Source organism: Telmatherina bonti, assembly GCF_933228915.1.
Source record: "Telmatherina bonti genome assembly, chromosome: 19".
NCBI classification, from domain to species: Eukaryota; Metazoa; Chordata; class Actinopteri; order Atheriniformes; family Telmatherinidae; genus Telmatherina; species Telmatherina bonti.
This window is the reverse complement of record NC_136617.1, coordinates 17225928-17247027: the sequence shown is the minus strand read 5'-3', so window position 1 is coordinate 17247027 and position 21100 is coordinate 17225928. Positions and strand designations below refer to the sequence as shown.

Genomic DNA, 21100 nt, shown 5'->3' with positions numbered 1-21100 from the left:
TATTTCCGGGGTGGGAAAGGAGACTCAAATTCAGAATTCTGCTGAGTCATACAGATCAATACCTCAAGTAATTTTAGTGTGTAAACCTAGTGACACTTCAGCTTTTGACATGCCTGGACAACTGTGATTCCTATTTGGAATCCACTTGAGGATGCACTTTGTACATTTGAAGCAATTGGGCATCTAGGAATGGAAGCTTTCTCTAAATTTCACTACATACCAAATGTGGAGACAGTTCTGCCCTGAGACAACAAACTTGTGACAAACAGACTTTCTTATGACAACCATTATATCACATGGGCCCTACAGCATATTAACTTCAAGGGACTAAGGAGACAAACAAACCCCTTCCTTCATATGCCCTGTCTTTAATGGTGGTTGTTTCTCAAGAAAGCGACGGCAACAACTGGGCTATCTGACCAAGAGAGAACTCTTCCAGCCTTATAGACGTGGAAGAAAATTAAGATAAAATACATGTTTTATATAAGTGTGAATAAATGAGAAACATGCTCTTTCACAAACACTACATCCAAAATTTGAAGAAGTAAAACTTATATGTGTCAGGTAATGTTAGTGTTTTTCATGATGTTAACCTAATAGGGGAGGGGTGGGCAACTCGGGTCCTCGAGGGCCGCAGTTCTGCAAGTGTTCAGAGTTTCCCTGCTGCAACACACCTGACAAATATCAGACCTAATTAGCAGACTCATGCACAGGTTGACATTAAACTCTGCATGAGTCTGCTGATTAGTTGCTGATTTGAGTGTTGCAGCAGAGAAACTCTGAACACTTGCAGGACTACGGCCCTCGAGGACCCGAGTTGCCCACCCCTAAAATCAGTGCATATGGACAAGGAACTTATTTTTAGTTTAGATGTCAAATTATTTATCAATTCAGAAGTCTTCTTTGATGTCAAGCTTTTGTTTTTGTTTGAGTATCTGCAAAACTGTTGCCAAGCATTTCAGACAAATGCCATGATACGGAACCAACTACAACACAGCCACGATGATCCATTTTCATGTGAAAAACATTGGAAGGATGTGGTGATTTCACTGTGTTTCATGGATGTTTCATGCGATTTTTCAAACACTGTGGGTTCACTTAGGTTTCTAAACTGTTGACAGTCTCTTAATCTCTACTGGGTCTAAAATCACTTCAAAATTCACTTGAACTGTCCTGCTAACCCAGTAAAGACCAGTGTGACATGTTTGATACAGGCACTTTGAGGCATTTTTGCATCATTTTATGGAAAAATCTTGTTTAATATTGTCAAAATTTAGTTGAGCACAAGCTGAAACTTGTCTTCTGGACAAAAGACACCAGGAAGCAGAAAATTACACGACAATAAATTTGGCATATCACATGGTAATAGATAGTAAATATCCCACATTTTGTTAAAGAGACAAATAAAGACTTGATATTAAAGAAACGTGACTTATCTTACTACTTTTTTGTGTTGGAACTGAAGAACTGAAAGGGTTAAAACAGTAGGCAGCTCACCTGAACAGGGCAAAACAGAACAAGAAGAGTTGCTTCTGGTTCTTAGAACAGGTCTGCAGGCTTGGGTGTGTGCTGTGAAGAAAATAAACTTGTCAATTCATTTTTCTCATAAACCTAATCATAATTGCTCACAAACAATCCAACTTTGTTTGATTGTCTTTTTTTTTTTTTTTTTTTAAGATTAGCAGTATATACAAAACAGGAGCAATGTGACATATTTACCGTTTTTTTTTTTTTTTTTTTTTTTTTTTTTAAATAATTTTTTTTCTGGATTAAACTAAACTAAACTGACCCACTTATTATATTTAGAAAATCTGATAATTATTGAGGGCATACGATTCTTATCAACACAGATGGGGAGAAAAAAAGGGATGTGTTTCTGGCATTGACGTACACATCTCCCACAATCCCTTTTTTTCTGTCATGTTTATAAAACTGTTGACTGTCAGTGTGCTGGTTATCAGAGGAAAAACCACTGAAATGTCTCTGTTTGTCACTCAAAATGGTCCCAGGATCGGCAGGAGTCATGCCAGTCTTCTTCTGTTGTCTCATTAGTGTGATGGCCATTGGGTCAATCCACCTGCTGTAAGGGAGACGAATCAGGTGTGACAGAGGCAGCTTCCGTTATTGTTACGTCGTTATTACTGGTAACCAGAATACAAGAATGTGAAGCAGGAGATGTTTTTAGACCTCGAGTTTCCTAGAGATAAGATGACTAACACAGTGTTGCAGATGCTCTCATTGGCACATGACATGTGATGCTGTGGGCTTCCCCCTCACATTGCAGTCAGTTGCAATTTTATCTGCAGAAACAAGTTAAAACACAGAACAAAAAGTGATTTATGTAAATGCTAATGAATGAATGAATTATTATCTAGATGATACTTTTTGTTCATTGTATGAAGTCTGAGACAAGCCTTTGCATTCGACGGGCTTTCAGGACACATTACTTAGTAGTTAGTTAGTTTGTCTTTGCATATTTGTACCATTTTATGTATATGAGACACGTAACAAGGACTGGGACTTGTACCTGAAATATTTTCAGCCTCAGTGCATGGGGAAAAATTGAGCCATCCAAGACCCCATCTGTATACGTGTTTGACATAAACAAATGTCAGCAGTCATTATGTAAACTATTTACTGGTATACAAAATCACAACTTAGACAATTGTTATGCAGTTTAGTAATTTCACCATCTGGAAAAGGGTATGAGCATTCATAATGAGCTCTCTGTGACAGTAGTTGGCTACCATCAGAGACAGACATGTATTAAAAAGAAGAAAAGCAGTGTCGATAACATATAGGCGTGTGTAACTGTGTTCAGACAGCAGATGGTGATACACCTACATCATTTCTGTTTGCCCAGATGGTGATAGAGCTACTTCTCCATATGCTCAGCCTTTACTCTGCTCTGCCCTGCCAAATAGGGCAGCTTGCAGTGATAAGCAGCTCAACGGAAGGCAAAACTCAGGGTTATTTCTACTGGCACGTCCACTGTTCATGCTCAGCTACTACTCGTGTGTTTCCCGGTTGAGTCAGAATTTAGAGATCCAGGTGATTTAGTCTTTCTTCCCAGTAAATCCCCCATCCTGTAAGACTGATTTATATTTCATTTTTACACTCTCTGGCTTTTGATATTTAAAGATTCTCATGAAATACTGATAAGTGGGTATACTTAAGTGAGGGCTGGGTGATGTGTGGAGGTGCAGAAGCTCAGATCAAGAGCCCTTTGAGCTTTTAAGCTTTGTATAGTAGGTGGGAACATGACCACAGCACCCACTCTCAGTTCTGTTCGTGTCGGCCTCTGGCTGACTGTAGTACAGCATCACCAAAACTGCCTTCTGATATGGTGGTTTAAGCTGCTTCTCATAGCAGCAAAGCTTATATAAAATCTATATGTGTCCTAGTCCCAGTAGTTGATTACTTGCCTGACAATTTATTAACAATTGATAAAGTTGGGTGCTGTCAGATAATGTTGATTTAATTTTATGCAATTTCTACATTTGTTAGTTTTTATTTCAATTAAAAGAGAAAAAGCAGCACATTTTTCAGGATTGTTGTTTTCAACACTTTCTCAGCTGATGCATTTTATCCTGAAGGGAAACTTTAAACTACTTTTAGATTTTATTTATGACAACCCCTTCAGAGTTTGGTGCAGTTGCAGTAACTACAAACACCATCCATATTTTAGTCTTTGAGTCATTAAGATCTGAACAAAAGACATTGCCAATCAGCATAAATGCTGAATTGAGAATAAAAAAGGAGTTTCAAGAAGATCTGTCGTCTGCTTAACAGATAGGTGGACAGTGCCATCCCCAGGACTGTGCTGCTATTAGCATGACTAAAATATCTCATGTTAAGGTGCACTGATGAGCTTGTTCCCGAGCTGCTTTGTAATATATTTAGTTACCTTGACAGAAAACGTATTTTCCACATTTTGATGTTGATTAAATTGACATACTGGAGGATGTCTTTCAGTATCCCCATACTCATACAAATAATTTAAGTTCTGCCTTTGTTGCTATTGACCATCTGGGTCATAAAGAAGTACACACAAAAGAAGTCCTAAACCTGTTTGTTGAGGGATGCGATGGTGCGGGATGTCTGTCATGGGCTACAGGGGTATTTCGCAGACAGGTATGATGACATTGGTGCATGATCCTTGGCAGCTCTGACTAAAAAAGTATCTGCGGCAGATGGTCCATGCAGCCACCTGTGGCCCCGCTGTCAGCCCTGCTCATCTGACTGCCTCTTATGTATTGTTCTTTATATAAATGGATGCCAGTAGGACTGTGTATCTCTTCCTATGCGTAAATAGTACAATGATATCTCAGACGATGATTAAATGAAAGATAATAATTTTATCATGTGTTACAAAGCAATAAACTGCTGAAGTATTTCATGTCTTTGTTGTCTTGTGGATGTTACTTGGATATATGTCACACATATATGAGGAGTACTGAACACACCTACACACAACAAAGATGCACACAAATTTGCCACACCATAAATCTATTCATATTATCAATTTTTAAACAGAAATTACAGAGTTTATTATGTTTTTTTAATTTATTTATTTATTATTGAATTAGGGAAAGAATACACTTTATTTACTGGCATACATTAGTTTGAAAAAGCAATCCCTTTAGCCAGGATTAGCACCTTGCACAGCAAGAGGCATGTGTTGGGTCATATGGACACAGAGAAGAAAGATTCATTCGAAGCACGCAGGGTGCTTATTTAGAGCATAAAATGTTTCGCTTGAATATCGCCAAACTGTGTCAGTTCAGAGTAAGTTCATATGTTGTTTTTTTCGACTTTTATTGAGTCTGTGTTGTAGATATTTATGAGATTCTTAGTGCAGGGTGATGTTGATGGAGCATTTAAACATATGGGTCAGATGAAGAGCCAAATGAAAGCTACAACTAGAAATGTAGACATGTTCAAATTTAATTGCTGGTCGCGTTTGCAAAATTTAATTTTTGTAGCCAAAGGTTTCCTTTCCTGCTTTAACATAACCTGGCATGTTCTTGTCTCTCCAGCTGGCTGAGTACCGGCAAAGGAAAGCTCACGCAGACTCCCAGAAGAAACAGAAAAAGAAGAAAAAAAAGAAGTCAGCGGAGGAGTCGGAGGGTGATTCACAAGAAAGAGTGGAAGTCGGGCCGGATCAATCTGTGGGAGGAGAGGACGTCTCAGGTGGAGGACAAGATGAAATAGAAGAAGGAAATAAAGACCAGCCATCGACAGAGTTTACCTTCACCAAGACGCTGAGGAGTGGAGAGACTGTGAAGCACGAGCAAACCTATAAGATAGAGGTAAATATTCATAACCTAAATAGTTATACACTACTCTGTGCAGCAGAAAACTTCTATAGAGAATACCCTCCTTGCACCAGCTATGATTTTTTTGTAAAAATGTCTCGCACTAAGTACAAGCGCAATTTGAGAAATGCATTTCTTTTAACAGAAATAGTGAGACTTGGTCCATATGTTGAAACACAGGCAACTGGCACTAAATAACAAGCTTTTGAACAAATTGGTGCTTGGATTAAATTGATTAAAATGTGGAGTGTCAAATCAGTAATTGTGATCAAAAACTTTTGTTGCTACAGATTTTGTAGGAACTATTTAACAGTTTTCTTTGGGGTGGTAAAATGCACATAGGAAATTTGGGAAAACTAATTAGTGCAGTTATAAACATGCACAAATCCACAGATGCCTCACAAAAACATATTTTCCCACTGCATGTGCATCATGTTCCTTTTCAACAAAACGAATCAAAAAATAATGACATGGAAATTTAATTTCTGCTAATCCTTTCATGACAATCCATAATATAGTTATTCATCTATCCCCCCCGAGGTTGCTCTGTTATGAATACTAAACTCGAAATGCTTTGAAACAGCAAATGCTTTTACTGCTTTACTGAAGAAAGCTAACCAAAAAATTACTTTCATGACTGCTACTAAATCCTTCTGTATCATATGGTTGATGCTACACCTGATTTCATTCATTTCCATCTCTCCTATAGCTTTTTAAAGTTTTGATGATATTGAGCTATTTTTCTGATTGCCAACATGGAACATGAAGAACTTCTGAAGAAGGCCTTCATGATAACAGATTTGTGTGAAAAAGAACTTTGTGTTTGTGTTTTTTTCCTGGATTGAATTAAATCATTGTTGCTACCATGACAACCAGTTCCATTCAGACCTCTGAGCAGAAATTTCAGCAGTGGAAAAAAAAAAATCAAGCCTGTTTTGTCCTTCAGATTTTTTTCTTATTGCTGCGTCATGTTGAAGTGGCAACATATAGTAACTAAATGGATTTAGTATTTGTGTTTCAGGTTATGGTCTGGTTTAACATCAACTTTTGAAATGATGCTAGATAGTAAAGCACATTTCCATTGCCTAGTTTAAAGTGATGGAAGGTGGTTATGCAGTGTCATCATAAAACAGCTTTACAGGTTGTGTTACACGTGGTCATAACTCCTTTTCACACTGAGCATTTCAAGGTTGAACTGATACATCGCTGTGGCGTCTTAGTGCAAGTTTATAGTGTGACATAGTACCATAAAGTAAAACATAACTGTAAATCATGGTTTAAATGATAGGGAAGTTAAGGCAAAGAGTTGTGCCAAAACCTCATGTAGTGTTGCTTTAATATTTGACACATTAAGACAAAATTTGATGACATTTTGTCTGGCTGTCATTATTTATTATTTTTTTAATTTATGTATTGAAGTAACATTGTAAAAGTATCACAGAGCAGGACATATTAACTAAAAAGAAGCACTAAGTGATCTCTGGTAGTCCAAATCTGTACAAGCAATCACTTTTCATATGGAACATATTAACACAATGGAAAATTGGGATGAACAAAACTTAATGAGAAGTTTTGGGAGCTGATGGAAACACATGTCCTTGTACACACAGAAATGTATAGTTTTACATGTCTATGTACCAATCTTTAAAGCAACACCACTGGAATTAGGCAAATTTTCCATTTTTGCTCCCCTAAAGGCTCGTTTCGCACCCGTTTTGCATCCTGTCTCTTCACTGAGCTACCTCTAGCCAGTATAAGTCAGCCTGACTTATATATATATATATATATATATATATATATATATATATATATATATATATATATATATATATATAAATTAGACTCTTCCTCTGACCCTTTCTCTCTTTCTTGTCCTCACTCCCCTTCCACTAATGTCCTCACACATTCATTCACTGAGTCATGGTACATTTCAAAATGGCCAATGTGTTGATATCCAGTTGTCATGGTGTGACGCAGTACCATAGTTGTGAAGCATGGTTTCTCATCCCAGACACATTACAGTGCTACCATGGCTCCAGATATGCGGTTGAGGGGGGAACTGCAATTTTTGGCACTTCCACATAAGCTTCACTTTTAACCGACAGAGGTTGCCACTCGGTCAATCCCCATAGACTTGTATGTTAAAAGGCCAACCTCACAGCAGAAATAAACATGTGTTTCAAAAACACTTTTTAGGTTTGATAGGTCAGGTTTATCTTCATGGCTATAGTAAAGTGGCATGGGGGCAATTTCTTTTTGTAATTCATCTGTTTAAATGTTATTTAAACCTTAAGTTTTAAATAACTTAAGGTTATTAAGTATCTGATATTCAGCAGCAAGATGACAGAGGGTGGGACAAACACAGATCTTAGCCGGCTAAGCATAGCCTGCCTACCTCAATTAGCTAGTTAACTTGCGGTAGCACCATAGACTGTATATAAAGAGATGGACGGAGTCTCCGTGACGTCACCCATAGGTTTCTGAAGAGCTGAATTGAAGCTCGGTGGGCCGTTCCTACCGTTGCCATGTTGGCAGTGTCATGCGCGTTGTCTCGCCCGGAAAATACAAATATGGGCAAAGAGGTGGAGCTGAGAGGGGAGCCATGAGCGTCATGGCGGATGATTGACATCGAGCGAACTGCGAGCTAAAAGCTAACCGAACTAACCCCGAGATAACGGGAGCTACCCAGCTAACGGAGGTAAGCAGGCTAACATTGTCACGTTGTTAACCGGCCAAAAATCACGGCTGTTCTACGTTTTTCTTACTTGAAGCTGGAGATTGGTACCTGTCAATCAAAAGGACACGCCCCTAAATATGCCGAACTTCGAGATTAAATTACTTATAAACGGCGAGTTAGAAAAAAAAAATTCACTCCCCCCACAGTTGTCATGAAGCTAAACCTGACCTATAAACCAAAAATGGATTTTTGAACCAGGCTGTAAACATGTTTATTTCTGCCGTGAAGTTGGTCTTTTTAACATGGGAGTCTATGGGGATTTGCTATGTTTTGGAGCCAGCCCCTAGTGGATGAAGGGGGAACTGCAGTTTTATGCACTTCGCTTCACTTTTAACCACCGGAGGTTGCCACTTGGGTAGCACTGGGTTAGCTCGCTTAGCTCTTGCCTATGGGCAGCTCAGAGTTTGATAGGTGTTAATCATCTACCCTCACGCTCACAGCTCCCCTCTCAGTTCCACCTCTTTACTCATTTGTGTATTTTCCAGGAGTGATGACACTCCCGGAAAATACGCAGCTGCTGCAAGCCCTGCTTTTCTTATTTAAAAGAGGCAAAACGATTGTTTAACATTTCAAAAATGTTTAAAATGATAGTTTCTATTTGGTGTATAAACTTTATGCACATACATAATATAAGCCTGCATTTGATTTTTTTTAACTGAACAAATATTGAAAGGATGGAGTCTGACTAGTAAATCATCCTCCTCCATTATTCTGTTGAAAATTACTCCATTTAAAATGGCTTAAAAATGCAAACCTGAGGACTCTTGTACCTTTTTTTTCATTATTGTCAAAATGGTGATGGGTAACTGCCCAATGAGCTTCATTTCAGGGACATCACAGAGACTCCGTCCATCTAAACGAACAAACAGACTAGCTTGTTTTCCCTGCCCTACATATAACAAATAAATCTAAATATAAGGGTAAAATAAAATTATCTTTGTCCTTTAAATCTAGTGTCTTTGACATTTTTGTGGTATTTTTGCTGATGTAGACACGGTAAGTAAATAAATCAATAAATAAATGTATTAACCCATGAAGAGAAATTCAAAGGATCTGAGAATATGGATCCATTCCTACAGTATAATTTACATTTGTAACATCTGTAAAACATCATATTTCTGAAGGCACAGTGGCTTTTATTTTGCCGTGGCGGTGCACACTAATGATTTACGTTTAAAGGAAACTGGTATGTAAATAAATTGCTCCTAGTATTACCTACCTATTTCCCCATCTATATTAACTGTGAATTTCATTGCACTTGCTTGTCCCTTGCTCTTTTATTTCCTCTCATCCTCTGATAATGTCTTCATGCATTTCTATGCTGAATCAGTCATGGTGCACATTCACAACAGCACCTGTGTTTTTAATTGCTTGCTAGTGTGTGACATGTACAAAATAACAAACTAACTTATTTCCTGATTTCTTGTTTCAGTTTATTTACGTGCGGGCAACTGACTGATGCAGAGTGCACAAAAATTAAGCGGCTCTTGAATGGTGCAGCAGCGCTACTGTCTTTTTCTGCTTTTGAACGTACTCGGTTGTATCTTAATAGAAAATTTGAAAGGTTTTCAGTGGTTCTGGAGATATGACAAGAGTTTACATTGCACAGTTCTTCTTCTGCATCACATCACAATAGGATGATTTTATTAAGCATGCTATTAGAATCTTTAGCAATGCAACCATTATCAAATTGAATATTAAGGCATCTGACTATTTCACATTTACACAATTTACAGCAGCTGCTGCAAGCCCTGCTTTTCTTATTTAAAAGAGGCAAAACGATTAACATTTCAAAAATGTTTAAAATTATAGTTTCTATTTGGTGTATAAACTTTATGCACATACATAATATAAGCCTGCATTTGATTTTTTTAACTGAAAAAATATTGAAAGGATGGAGTCTGACTAGTAAATCATCCTCCTCCATTATTCTGTTGAAAATTACTCCATTTAAAATGGCTTAAAAATGCAAACCTGAGGACTCTTGTACCTTTTTTTCCTTCATTCATCAAACCCTCTTACTCTGTTCTTGGCCCTGTGCTGACACTCTTTCCTTGAACCCACTGTATATCTGATGTAACAAATTCACACAAAAACTACTTGGTTGCCATGGAGACAGACAATTGCCTTTTAAACTGGTTTGGACGTGTTGTTCCATGTGACGAATTTCCAACCTTGCAACACATTTCAGGAGACCTAAAGGTTGAATGAGTGCATCATAACATCTCTTGTACAGCAAGATTTTTTTTTTCCTTTTCAAGGGAAAAACATCTGCGTTGTTATAAAAGACTGTTGGAAAAACAGTTATTTGGTGCTGCTCTGATATGAACAGCTTTGCATCACTAACAAATGAAACATGCTCATTTTTTGTGAAAATGAATCTTATAGGGTGGATTGTGTTGAGTTGTTTCATTATTAGTTAACCATTTCAAGTGAAATTGTGTTGTTCCTTTTGTCCGTTTTATTTACCACATAACAGTTTTTGTCCTTGTCCCAGACTAACTAGTCACACTGTGGTCATGATGCTCTCAGAGAGCTGAAGGAAAATACACCAGTACCAATGTCTCCATTGTTAAGGCTTTTGCATTCACACACCTGTGTGTTGATTTGGTTTTGCTCTAATGCGAAAACTTATGACGGTATAAATATTCACTTGTAATAAATATTATCCATACAAACACATCCAACGCTTTTCTGAACTGAACTGTTGCACCATAATATTTCATTTAAATTTTTTTTAATGGTATGAAGATTACATTTCAGCATATGCAAGTAACAAAAAGGTTGATGGAGTCATATAGTTTGTTTTGAAGTTGGGACAAATTTTTGATCACACAACCTGAATGAAATTGGGACTTTGTGGAAAGCATAAATAAAAGCAGAATGCAATGATTTGCCATTCTGTTTTAACCTATATTCAGTTTAATACACTACAAATACAGCGTTTGGGAACTGAGGATACTAATTGTTGAATCTTTGTTGGATCATTTTCTAAACAGTCTGGAGTCTCTATTATGATACTTTGCACTTTATAATGCAGCACATGATTTAGTTGGAGACAGGACTGGACTACTGGCAGACCAGATAGCAGCTGCAATATTTTCCTACAAAGCGATGCTGCAGAATGTGCCTTCCCATTTGCTGAAATGAGCAGGGACGTCCCTAAAAAAAAAAAGATGTTGCTTGAATGCAGCATATGTTGCTCCAAAAGCTGTATGTAACTTTCTGCATTAATGGTACCTTCACAGATGGGCACTAACACACCCCCACACCATCAGAGATGCTGATTTTTTTTTTTTCTTTTTAAATTATACTGATAACAATCTGGATAGACCTTTTTCTCTCTCTGGAGGACATGATGTCCATAATTTCCTAAAAACAATTTGAAATGTGGACTTGTCAGACCACAGCACACTTTTCCACTTTCCGTTAGTCCAGATCAGATGAGAAGCCAGCAGCATTTCTGGGTGGTGCGTGGCTTTGGCTTTGCATTATGAGTTTTAAATAGCACTAGATGTTGCAACAAACTGTGTTAACTGGTTTTCTGAAGTATTCCTGTCCCACGTAGTAATGTCCGTAACACAATAATGTCGATTTTTAATGCAGTGGCCCCTTAGGGATGTAAAGGGCATTCAGTATTGGGTTTTGCTCTTGCTGCTGATGGGCTCCAAATTCTCTGAATCTTTTGATGATATTATGGACTGTGGATGATGAAATCTCTAAATGCCTTGCAGCTGTACATTGAGAAACGTTCAACTGTTCGACTGTTTGCTCACGCAGCTGTTCACGAAATGGTGAACCTCGCCCCTTCCATGTGATCGACTGAGCCTGTCGTGTATACTCTTTTTATAGTCAGGACATTTACCTGTTTCCAATTAACATGTTCACCTGTGGAATGTTCCAAGTAGGTGTTTTTTACACATTCCCCATTTTCCCCGAGTCTTTTGCTGCCCCGGTCACAGCATTTTTGGAACATGATGCAGGAAAAATGAGTAACTATTTGCAAAAAAAAAACCCAATAAAGTTGATCAGTTGGAACATTCAATACTCGAATAAAAAAATTGAATATCAGGATTTTTTTATTCATAATTTTAAAAACTTTTTTTTTTTTTTGTTAAAAAAAAAAAGCTTTTTTTTTTTTTCAAATAAATGAAAATAATCCATTATAAAATGTTTGTCATTTTTATTCTTTTTATTGATCTTTTTACTTGTCTTCTTGGGCATTGTTGCAGCAGAATGATGGTCTGGCTACTCTGTTGGGTTTTTTTTTCTAATTTAAATCAAAAAAAGCAAATAAAGTTTTGTACATCTTTTTATTTTGTTTTTAGCCTACAAAATTCAGCAATATTGCAGGATCATGAGAATCACAATTTAAATCGAATCGGCACATAAAAAAATGATTCAAATTGAGTTGAAAACACATCATCAAAGCCGCATTAAATACCTCGTCATTGTAGTGCATTCAATTGAATAACATTGAAAAGGATTTGGAAGTCATTGTATTCTGTTTTTATGTTTTTCATAGCATCCTAACTTGTATGTGATAGCATTCAGATATAAAGTACAATGACCACATCTTCGACATTTTTACACCTGTGATCATGCCCTCAGATTGAGTTGATCTGCTTGACTCCTTCTGTTCTCTGTGCTTACTCGATCTTTGTGTCTTACTTGAGATTACTTACACATGCAAATGGGAAATTTGGACGCAAAGACACTTGGTAACCGCAGAAGCACATAACAGAATGAGGGAACGTCCACTACATAGCCTGAATATTCAGACTAGCTTACATAAAACTGACAGTAAATATTTAACTAGTAATTTTATTGTCACTTAAGTATTGCAGGCAGTTGGTACAGATCCCCCCTTTGGCTGGCCCAGGCTTTAACAACACTCTGCCAGCTCAGCTGGTTCGTATAAGAAGATGCAGAAGGGAACTCTTTTGGCCCCTTTCTGTGTTTTGTTGTAGGTTTTAACCATGTAATCAATTTTTTTTGTTTGTTTTTCGACTAATGTTGTGCTGCATTCAGCTTGTGTTGAATTAGTAATTGGAGATAAAGATGAGGAAGATGTAAAATTTTACTCGTAGCTTGCTTTGCGTGTTACAGTACCCTGCAAATATAAACTGGAGAGTTGCATCTGGCATTAATATGCTGTGATGTTTTTACTGAACCAAATTCAGGTGTATGCTACCTATAGCTTATAGGTCAGCTAAAATAAAAAGGTTAATACAAAACTGTTTCCACTGTGATTTTTTTTTTTGTTTTATTTTAAAAACTTTCTTTCTTTGTAAAAGTGCACACAAAATGTTATGCAACTGTAATAAGTTTTTTGCACAAATGCAACTGTATAATAATTGATTATTCCCTCACTAAAGCTTAGACACTACTTAGCAAATCAGGACTATAACCATCACATTAACTTTTTAAAAACAAATTTACTTGGTTTGTCAGCCTGTATGTCTGAAAGATTATATTGTTCTGTACTGCATGTAACCTGCTGGAAAACAGTCCAGTCAGGTCAAATAGTTTTTAATCCTTTCCTTCTAAAAAAAATAAAAACAAGTCTAAAATAAATAAATGAATAAATAATGTTAATTTAAATCTAATAGTTTTGTTTTTTTTTTTTTTTAGATATTATTGTCTCTTCCTACTTTAATTCTTTCTTAATGAGTTTCTTCTGTAGAAATGAAAATCTCCTGCATCATTTACACCCACTACATGAGTTGTCTGCATTGCATTGACACGTTTTTTTTTCTTTCTGTTGCAGCCAGAGAGTGAAATTTCCACCACCGCTGAAGATTATTCCTCCGAGGTGAGTTAATATTTCAGATACAGTTTTTGGTGTGTTTATTGAGATACACTTCATGAAAGTTGCAACATTATCCTGTTCACTGAAACGTCTGTATGATGGATAGATCCTCAATCCTGTGCTGGCTTCCTACCTTCAGAAACACTCAGTGTTGACATATAATCTGTTTAAAAATCGATAAGGAGATGATTTAAATGTAAATGCAGACTGCTTTTATTCTGCTTAAGCCAACATTTTAGGAGAAAAACTTATCCAAGATGACTTCTGAAATGATTTGGGCTTCTTCATCGCGACTCCATGTTCTTAATGTTTGACTTAGAGCTTTTGAATTAACAGGTGAATGGGTGCCACGATGAGATGACAGACAACCTAATGATGTCTTCAAAGGATTTTATCTGGGTACAGTAATCCGATCAAGCAGTTCTTACAGCTCTGCTATGGCTTGGCTAACAAAACCACCTGCTGCTGGCCTTGCTTAACATCCTCTGCAAGATTTCCTGTGTCCCACTAAACACATGTTTTATGCTCCTCTTTCTTGGCTATCGTCATATATATGTTAGGTACCTAAAACTGTTCTGTGTGGAAAAGGGGGAAAAAAATTCTTCATAAATGACCAACTTTGAAGACCAAATTGCTGAGACATTTCCGATTGAACAGAACTTGGTGACATTGTGGAGGTGAAAATGATCTGTGAAAACTGCAGGAGAACAGAGAGAGGGGAAGTGTGGATGATTAGAGGATAGTGAATGCTTGAAGGAGAGAGGACACAGAGTTTTTACACAATGAACTGTTCTTTTTCAATTCACTGGGCTGATATTCAAACAGAGGAGACAGAAACTGTGAAGCTTTTCAAACAGTTTTTTTTAAAGTGTCAAGCAGAATATTTTTTATGCACAAGAAAAAGGGAAATAAAAGGTTGGAAAATTAAATCTTGTCTTGAAAAAAAAAAAGAATGTATAACAGCTTTTAACAACCCAAGGTTTCCCTTCAGTTTTGAATGAATTTGAGGCTATTGGACAGTGAATTATGTCAGGCTTCTTTTTGAGTTAGTAAAGGTTATGCTGGAAAAAACTCTTTATTTGGTACATTACTAGGAAAGAATTTATCAAATGAATTTCCTATCCTGCAGTTTTGTAATCAGCAGTGTTGACTAAATCTCAGATTAATGTTTGTCCTTTGGAGTTTGAATCATTTTTAGTTAATTAGTATTTTTAAATATTTTATTAATTCTATTCATTCCAATATCCGCACCTTATGAACTTTCAGCATAGAAATAACCAGCAATGACAGATTTGTGGCGCTCTCTGTCACGTGACTCCTCCAAGTGAAGGCTGTTTGTCTTTGGTGGTGGCGAAGTTTGACGTTTGTTGCTAAAGCCTAATTTTCTATCACTTGTTTAAGTCTTGTAAATGCTGTGTTGGCTCTTTCCCATATTTTACTGCTCAGGAGGAGGTGGATTCCCTGCAACAGGTGACAAAGGGGAATGCAATACAGGACATGGAGGATGCATTAGCTGCTAAAACCCAAGCTGTGGAGGAGCTGAATCAAGAGCTTGAAGAAATCCGATTTGGGACAGAAGGGGTACATCAGGTAAATGATTTTACTTCTTCATTCAATGCGTGTCTTTCTTTAGGAGTTTTTATGTGTTTACTTCTGGAGTTTAGGCCATCTTTTGAGGAAAATATACTGTGTGGTGGTTACTTTATTTATTTAATTATCACAGTAAAATGGTTAATAGGTTTAATTTTAAATAAGTTTGCTATATGATGGGCTGGTAAACTGCCCAGGGTTTTGTTCACCCCTTTACTTTAGTTTGCTGTATCCTGAATAGAACCATCTAAAGAAAAATAGATGGTTGTTATATCGTTTTCGTCTCTTTATCATATATTCATGTATTACTGGCAGAGAGCTTTGTATTTAATCTAATCCTTTTTATTTAGCTTTAAATGTCTGTTAATCTCTGTTACGTCTCCTTTAGGTAAAGATGCAGCTCTGAATGACCACGTTTAGTAAATGAAATAGTTTGAAATAAAAGTTTAAGTAATATTGGTGGGATTATTTCGTCTTAACATTATGTTTATAACATTCACATGATTAGATTTAACAGTTATATTTTCCTTACTGCTGCTTTCAAACTATTTCTGAATCTCACCAGAAAACTGATCTTTGTCCTCACCACAGCACAGTCGTGTCAGCTTTATACAGTGGAAGTCATTTTACTTGGTTCCATTTTCAATTTTTAGCTGCAGGACTTTGAAGCAGCTCTGAAGCAACGAGATGGCATCATCACCCAGCTCACATCCAACCTTCAGCAGGCTCGTGTGGAAAAAGACGAGATCATGAAAGAATTTCTGGCCCTGACAGAACAAAGTCAAAAACTGCAGATTCAGTTCCAGCAGGTGGGAAAGGATTTATTTAATCCAAGCCGTTCCTTTTACACATTTCTTGTTCTGTGCATCTAATTGCTCAATACTGTTCAATTAGCATGTGTGGCAGAGATCTCATTAAATAAATAAATAAATATTTCTTTTACTCTGACTACCTTCTCGTCTGACTGCTAATCACAGCTTCAGGCTGGAGAAACGCTGAGAAACACCAGCCATAGCAGCACTGCAGCTGATCTGCTGCAGGCCAGACAACAGCTCGTTCAGTACCAGCAGCAGCTAGAAGAGATGAGTGTGGAGGTCAGAAAACACCAGGAGAGTAGCAGTGAACAGCTGGAGCACATCAACCAGCTCCAGGACAAACTCAGCGACATGGAGATGGTGAGAAGTTTACCTTTTTGTTCATTGTGTATTTCTACCTATTTTCTCTGTTATCTTTCCTTGCTTGTGCAGTTTGTTATGGATGCTGCCCATGTTTTTAAACGCCATTGTCTTTTTAGTCAGGGAGAAGATTGGAGGAATCATTTAACCAAAGGATAAATGAGAAGGACCTGCTGATTGCAGAACAAGAAAAGATGATTTTGAAACAGAAGCAGTCGCTGACAGAGTTAAGAACAGCAGAAGAGTCTCATGCACAAACACTCAGAGAAAAGAATCGGATCATTTCCGAGCAAACTGCAATAATCACAGAGCATGAGCGGTCATTGACTCTACTCAGAGAGGAACTTGCACATACAGGAAGGACTACAGATGAGAATATTATGCACCATTCAGATAATAAAGACCTTATTATAGCAGAGCAAGAGAGGGTCATTTCAGAACGTGACTTTTCCCTTACCCAGCTTGAAGATGAGCTGGAGACCTCTGAGAAACGGCTGCGTGACCTCCAAGACCGAATGGCTGCAAAGGAATCTGAGCTAGAAACGTGTATGGATGCACTGGAAAGTATAAAATTTGAATTATCAAGTCATAAAAGTGACATGGAGAGTTATAAATTGCAAATGGAGAAAGGACAAATGGAGTTAGAAAGCTGTAAGGCTGAACTTTCTGCTTCCAGACAGAAAGAGCGAATGTCATCTAATGAAATCAAGCAGCTTATGGGCACGGTGGAAGAGCTGCAGAAGAAATGTCACCAGGGCAGCATGTCTGAAAGCGACAGCATCCAAAAAATGCAGGAAGACACTGTGAGGAAGCTTGAACTTCTCAGGGCAGAGCTCGATGAGATGTATGGCCAGCAGATAGTCCAGATGAAACAGGAGCTTAATCTGCAGCATGCAGCAAGAGTTCAGCAAATGACTGAGCAACATCATGCTGAGATTGAGCTTCTCAGAGTGCAACTGTCTCAAAGTTCCTCAGGCAGCAAGGCAGAGATGGAAACCTCTCATTCTAAGATCAGGGAGCTTCAGGAGGCTTTACAGCAGGCTCAAGCCATGCAAGATGAAGCCAGACATGAGCTGAGTCAAGTCCTCCAAGAGAAGTTTAACCTGCAAGCCAAGGTAGAAGATCTTCTTCAAGATCTCCACTCTGCAAAAGAAAACATGGAGCAGGTCTCCAAAAGTCGTCTCTCTCAGGAAAGCATGCAGGGTGAACTGCAGCAGCTTCAGGAGACACTTGACAATCTGAGGAGTGAGCTGTCTGCCGCGCAGGAAGCTGCACAAGAAGCAGACGCAAAACATGAATCTGAAATAACCAATTACAAGATCAAGTTGGAGATGCTGGAAAGGGAGAAGGATGCCGTGCTCGATCGCATGGCAGAATCGCAGGAAGCGGAGCTGGAACGACTAAGGACTCAGCTTCTGTTCAGCCACGAGGAAGAGCTCACCCAGCTTAGGGAAGAACTGCAAAGGGAGAGCTTCCTGAACAGAGAAAACCTTCTCAATGAAGCTGCTATCAGACACGAGAAGGCTTTGGATGAGCTGCGTGTAAGTTATGCAGAAGAACTACATCTGTTACAGAAAGAGAAAGCAACTTTTGCCATGGAGCGAGATGAACTTTTGCACCAAATTCTAGGCCTCAAAGAAGATTTGAAAATGGCTTTGCACGACTCTAAATCAGAGAAGCTTGTGCAGCAGCTCCAAGAGCTTAAGATGGAGCTGGAGGAGCTTCGAAAGGGAGCACAAGAACGAGCAAGAATGCAGAATGAAATGCAGATGTTACAAAAAAAGACAGAGGCGCTTGAAAATCAGATAAAAGAGAGGGAACACTACTGGGAATGCAAGCAGAAAGAGAACGACCTAGAAAAGGATCATCTTATTGAGTCGAATAAGATGAAAATTGGTATTCTCACAGCAGAAAACAGTCAAATCCAGCAACAGGTAGTCGAGCTTCGGGAAGAAGTTGAAAAGCAGAGGTCTACTTTCTCTTTTGCTGAAAAGAATTTCGAGGTGAACTATCAGGAGCTCAAGGAGGAGTATACGTGTCTCATTGAGGCAAAGACACAACTGGAAGAGAGGACGCTGAGGGAGACACTAGAGTTTGAGGCGAAAATTGCCAGCCTTCAGTCACAGATTCGAGAGCTTGAAGAGAGCGACAGAGATATCAAAATGGCAGAAGCAGGAGCGGATGAAAAATTTGTGCCAGAAAAGCATCTTACAGAGCTAATGGAGAAGCTTAATATTACTTTGAGTGAGAAAGAGAGCCTAGCTGAAAGGCTCTCTGAAGTTACAGAGCAATTCATGTTTACTGAGAGCAAAGTGGGGGGGCTGCAAAAAGAACTGGCGAAGGCGCAACAAGAAAACGCAAAGGTCTTTGCTCAAAACGAAAGTCTGAAAAGCAAGCAGGAGATCATGACAGAGCAGATGAGAGGGAAAGACTCGCAGAAAAAAGCAAAGCTCCTGGAAGAAGAGCAAGCTGGTGAACCAGTTTATCCTTTGGAGGACCATCAACTTCAGATTCAATCTTTGCAAGAGGAGATAAAGGCTCTTCAGTCCCTGTTACATACAGCTGAAACAGAGAGGGACAACTTCCGGCAGACACTGGAGCTCCACAGGCTTTCACATACTCCATCTCCAGCAGCGGTGTACTCCTCGGGGGAGGGACCTGTTGAAGGACGATCCTCTCCGCACAAGCCCACAGCCTCAGGGTCAAGCAGGCGCAAGAGACGGCAGAGGTCGAAGCAGGAGCGCAAAGTGGGCACTGCTCTTTCAGACAGCAGAGAGGAAAAAGAAAGGGAGGAGGACGAGCAGGCAGTGTTGGAGGAAGAGAGGACTAAAAGTGGTGCAGAGGAGATGCAGCCTCAGATGCAGAGCCAGGTTATGTCATGTTCACAAGAGAGGGTTGGTAAGAAGGACTCCACTGACGGGTACCAGGGAGACGGCGGCAGAGACTCCATCAACAAAGCGGTAAGCACTCAGATGTATCTACTGCACCGCACTTCACTAAAGCAGACCAGCTACCATTTCTTTTGCTCTTTTAAGTCCGATTAAATGACACGTTTGAATGAATGCATGATGAAAGGGATTTTCAAAACCTGAGCATGTCAGAAGGAAAGCGTAGTTCAAAATACGTGCATCACTTTCACAGTTAATGCAGGGGTATTTGATATTTTTAGCAGCTTTATTCAAAATCTCTGGATTGAATTCATAAGCAGATCAGACTGTGATATTTAATATTATTGAAGCATTTGAGAGCTGACAGGGTTGTTTTTTTTTTTTCCTCTTTTGAGAAACTGTCTTGATTGCAAATTGCCTGAGACTGCAGGCTTGCTTTGAAAGGTAGCGTTTAGCAGGCAGTGTCAGACTGCCGTGTTTAAAGAAACAAGCGTTTAAACACGCATTTTTAAGTTGTTGCAGAACCTTCTGTCAAGTTTTTGTGGCTAGATTAATATGAAATGGCTCACAGTAAAGTGTGCATGTAATACTGAAGGCTGTGTGCAATATTCTGCCCGTTTTTACATTACAAAAGGCTTTATACAGTATTTATAATCTGCTTTCATTTGAAGCTGCTCATCTTGAAGCTGCATATCATATTGGATTTACCATAGCCGAGAACACAAAGAGAAACAGTCTTCTGATAGCTTTGAATCACTGAAGTTGTGTTGAAATATGTACATTCTAGTTTCTTTCCATCCTGCAGGGAGTGAAGGGTTTAAGGTGAGAAGCCATTTTAACCCAGTCACTTTGTGTCTGTGTCACCTCCAGTTGTGTCACAAATACACAAAAACAAAAGATGGTGTAAAGTGTTTGTCTACCATTTCACATCTGTGCTTCATTTTGCTTTTGTCACCTCCTGGGTTGGACAACTGTATTTGTTCAATTTTACTATTAGTATTTAAAAAAAAAAAGCTTTTCACTCTTGGTGGCAACGTCAAGTTAAGTTTTGATAGATATATGTATGATATTCTTTTCAAAAGGAATTTAGTTTTCTTTGTAATTTGTTTTTATGAAAAAAACAAATGTTTTTAAAGTTACAAGAAAGTGCTTCATGGGTAAAACAGAAGTAAAGGCTAAATGTGCAAAATTTAGAAGAACTTTTTGAGATTGCAATTAATTTTGAATGAATGAAATGAGAAAATTAAAACATGAAAAAATTCAGCCAATATCCAGAGTTATTCTCTGCTCCCTCTCAGGAAGTGATTCATAACGGTGCATTTTATTTTTTCTGTTCATTAATGTCTTATTCGTCTGCATTTGTAGGGAAATATTAGAGATCTTTTTGACTGTATGTTTGAAACGCTTTTGGTTATGCTTGCTTATTTAGGTGAGCAGTCATGGAGCGGCCAGCCACCCAGACCGTGTCGTGTGTCAGAGATCAGAAGAGGAGGCAGAGACCGCTGAGCATGTAAATGTCACTTAAGCTCACATCACATCCTGATCTTTGTTTTTCTCTTGCTTTGATACAATATTCAGTG

At 38.3% G+C, this 21100-nt stretch overlaps 1 protein-coding gene across 2 annotated transcripts in view; it reads left to right on the top strand.

Annotated features, from left to right (window-relative positions):
• Positions 1 to 21100, top strand: part of akap9 (A kinase (PRKA) anchor protein 9) — a 72055-nt gene that overhangs the window by 5679 nt on the left and 45276 nt on the right. For both annotated transcript variants that reach the window (XM_079258803.1, XM_079258802.1), the window contains exons 2-9: positions 5040 to 5312; positions 13826 to 13870; positions 14204 to 14266; positions 15314 to 15457; positions 16111 to 16266; positions 16435 to 16632; positions 16752 to 19592; positions 20950 to 21030. In XM_079258803.1, the coding sequence (XP_079114929.1) occupies positions 5040 to 5312; positions 13826 to 13870; positions 14204 to 14266; positions 15314 to 15457; positions 16111 to 16266; positions 16435 to 16632; positions 16752 to 19592; positions 20950 to 21030 (3801 nt within the window). The remainder of the gene's footprint in view (positions 1 to 5039; positions 5313 to 13825; positions 13871 to 14203; positions 14267 to 15313; positions 15458 to 16110; positions 16267 to 16434; positions 16633 to 16751; positions 19593 to 20949; positions 21031 to 21100) is intronic.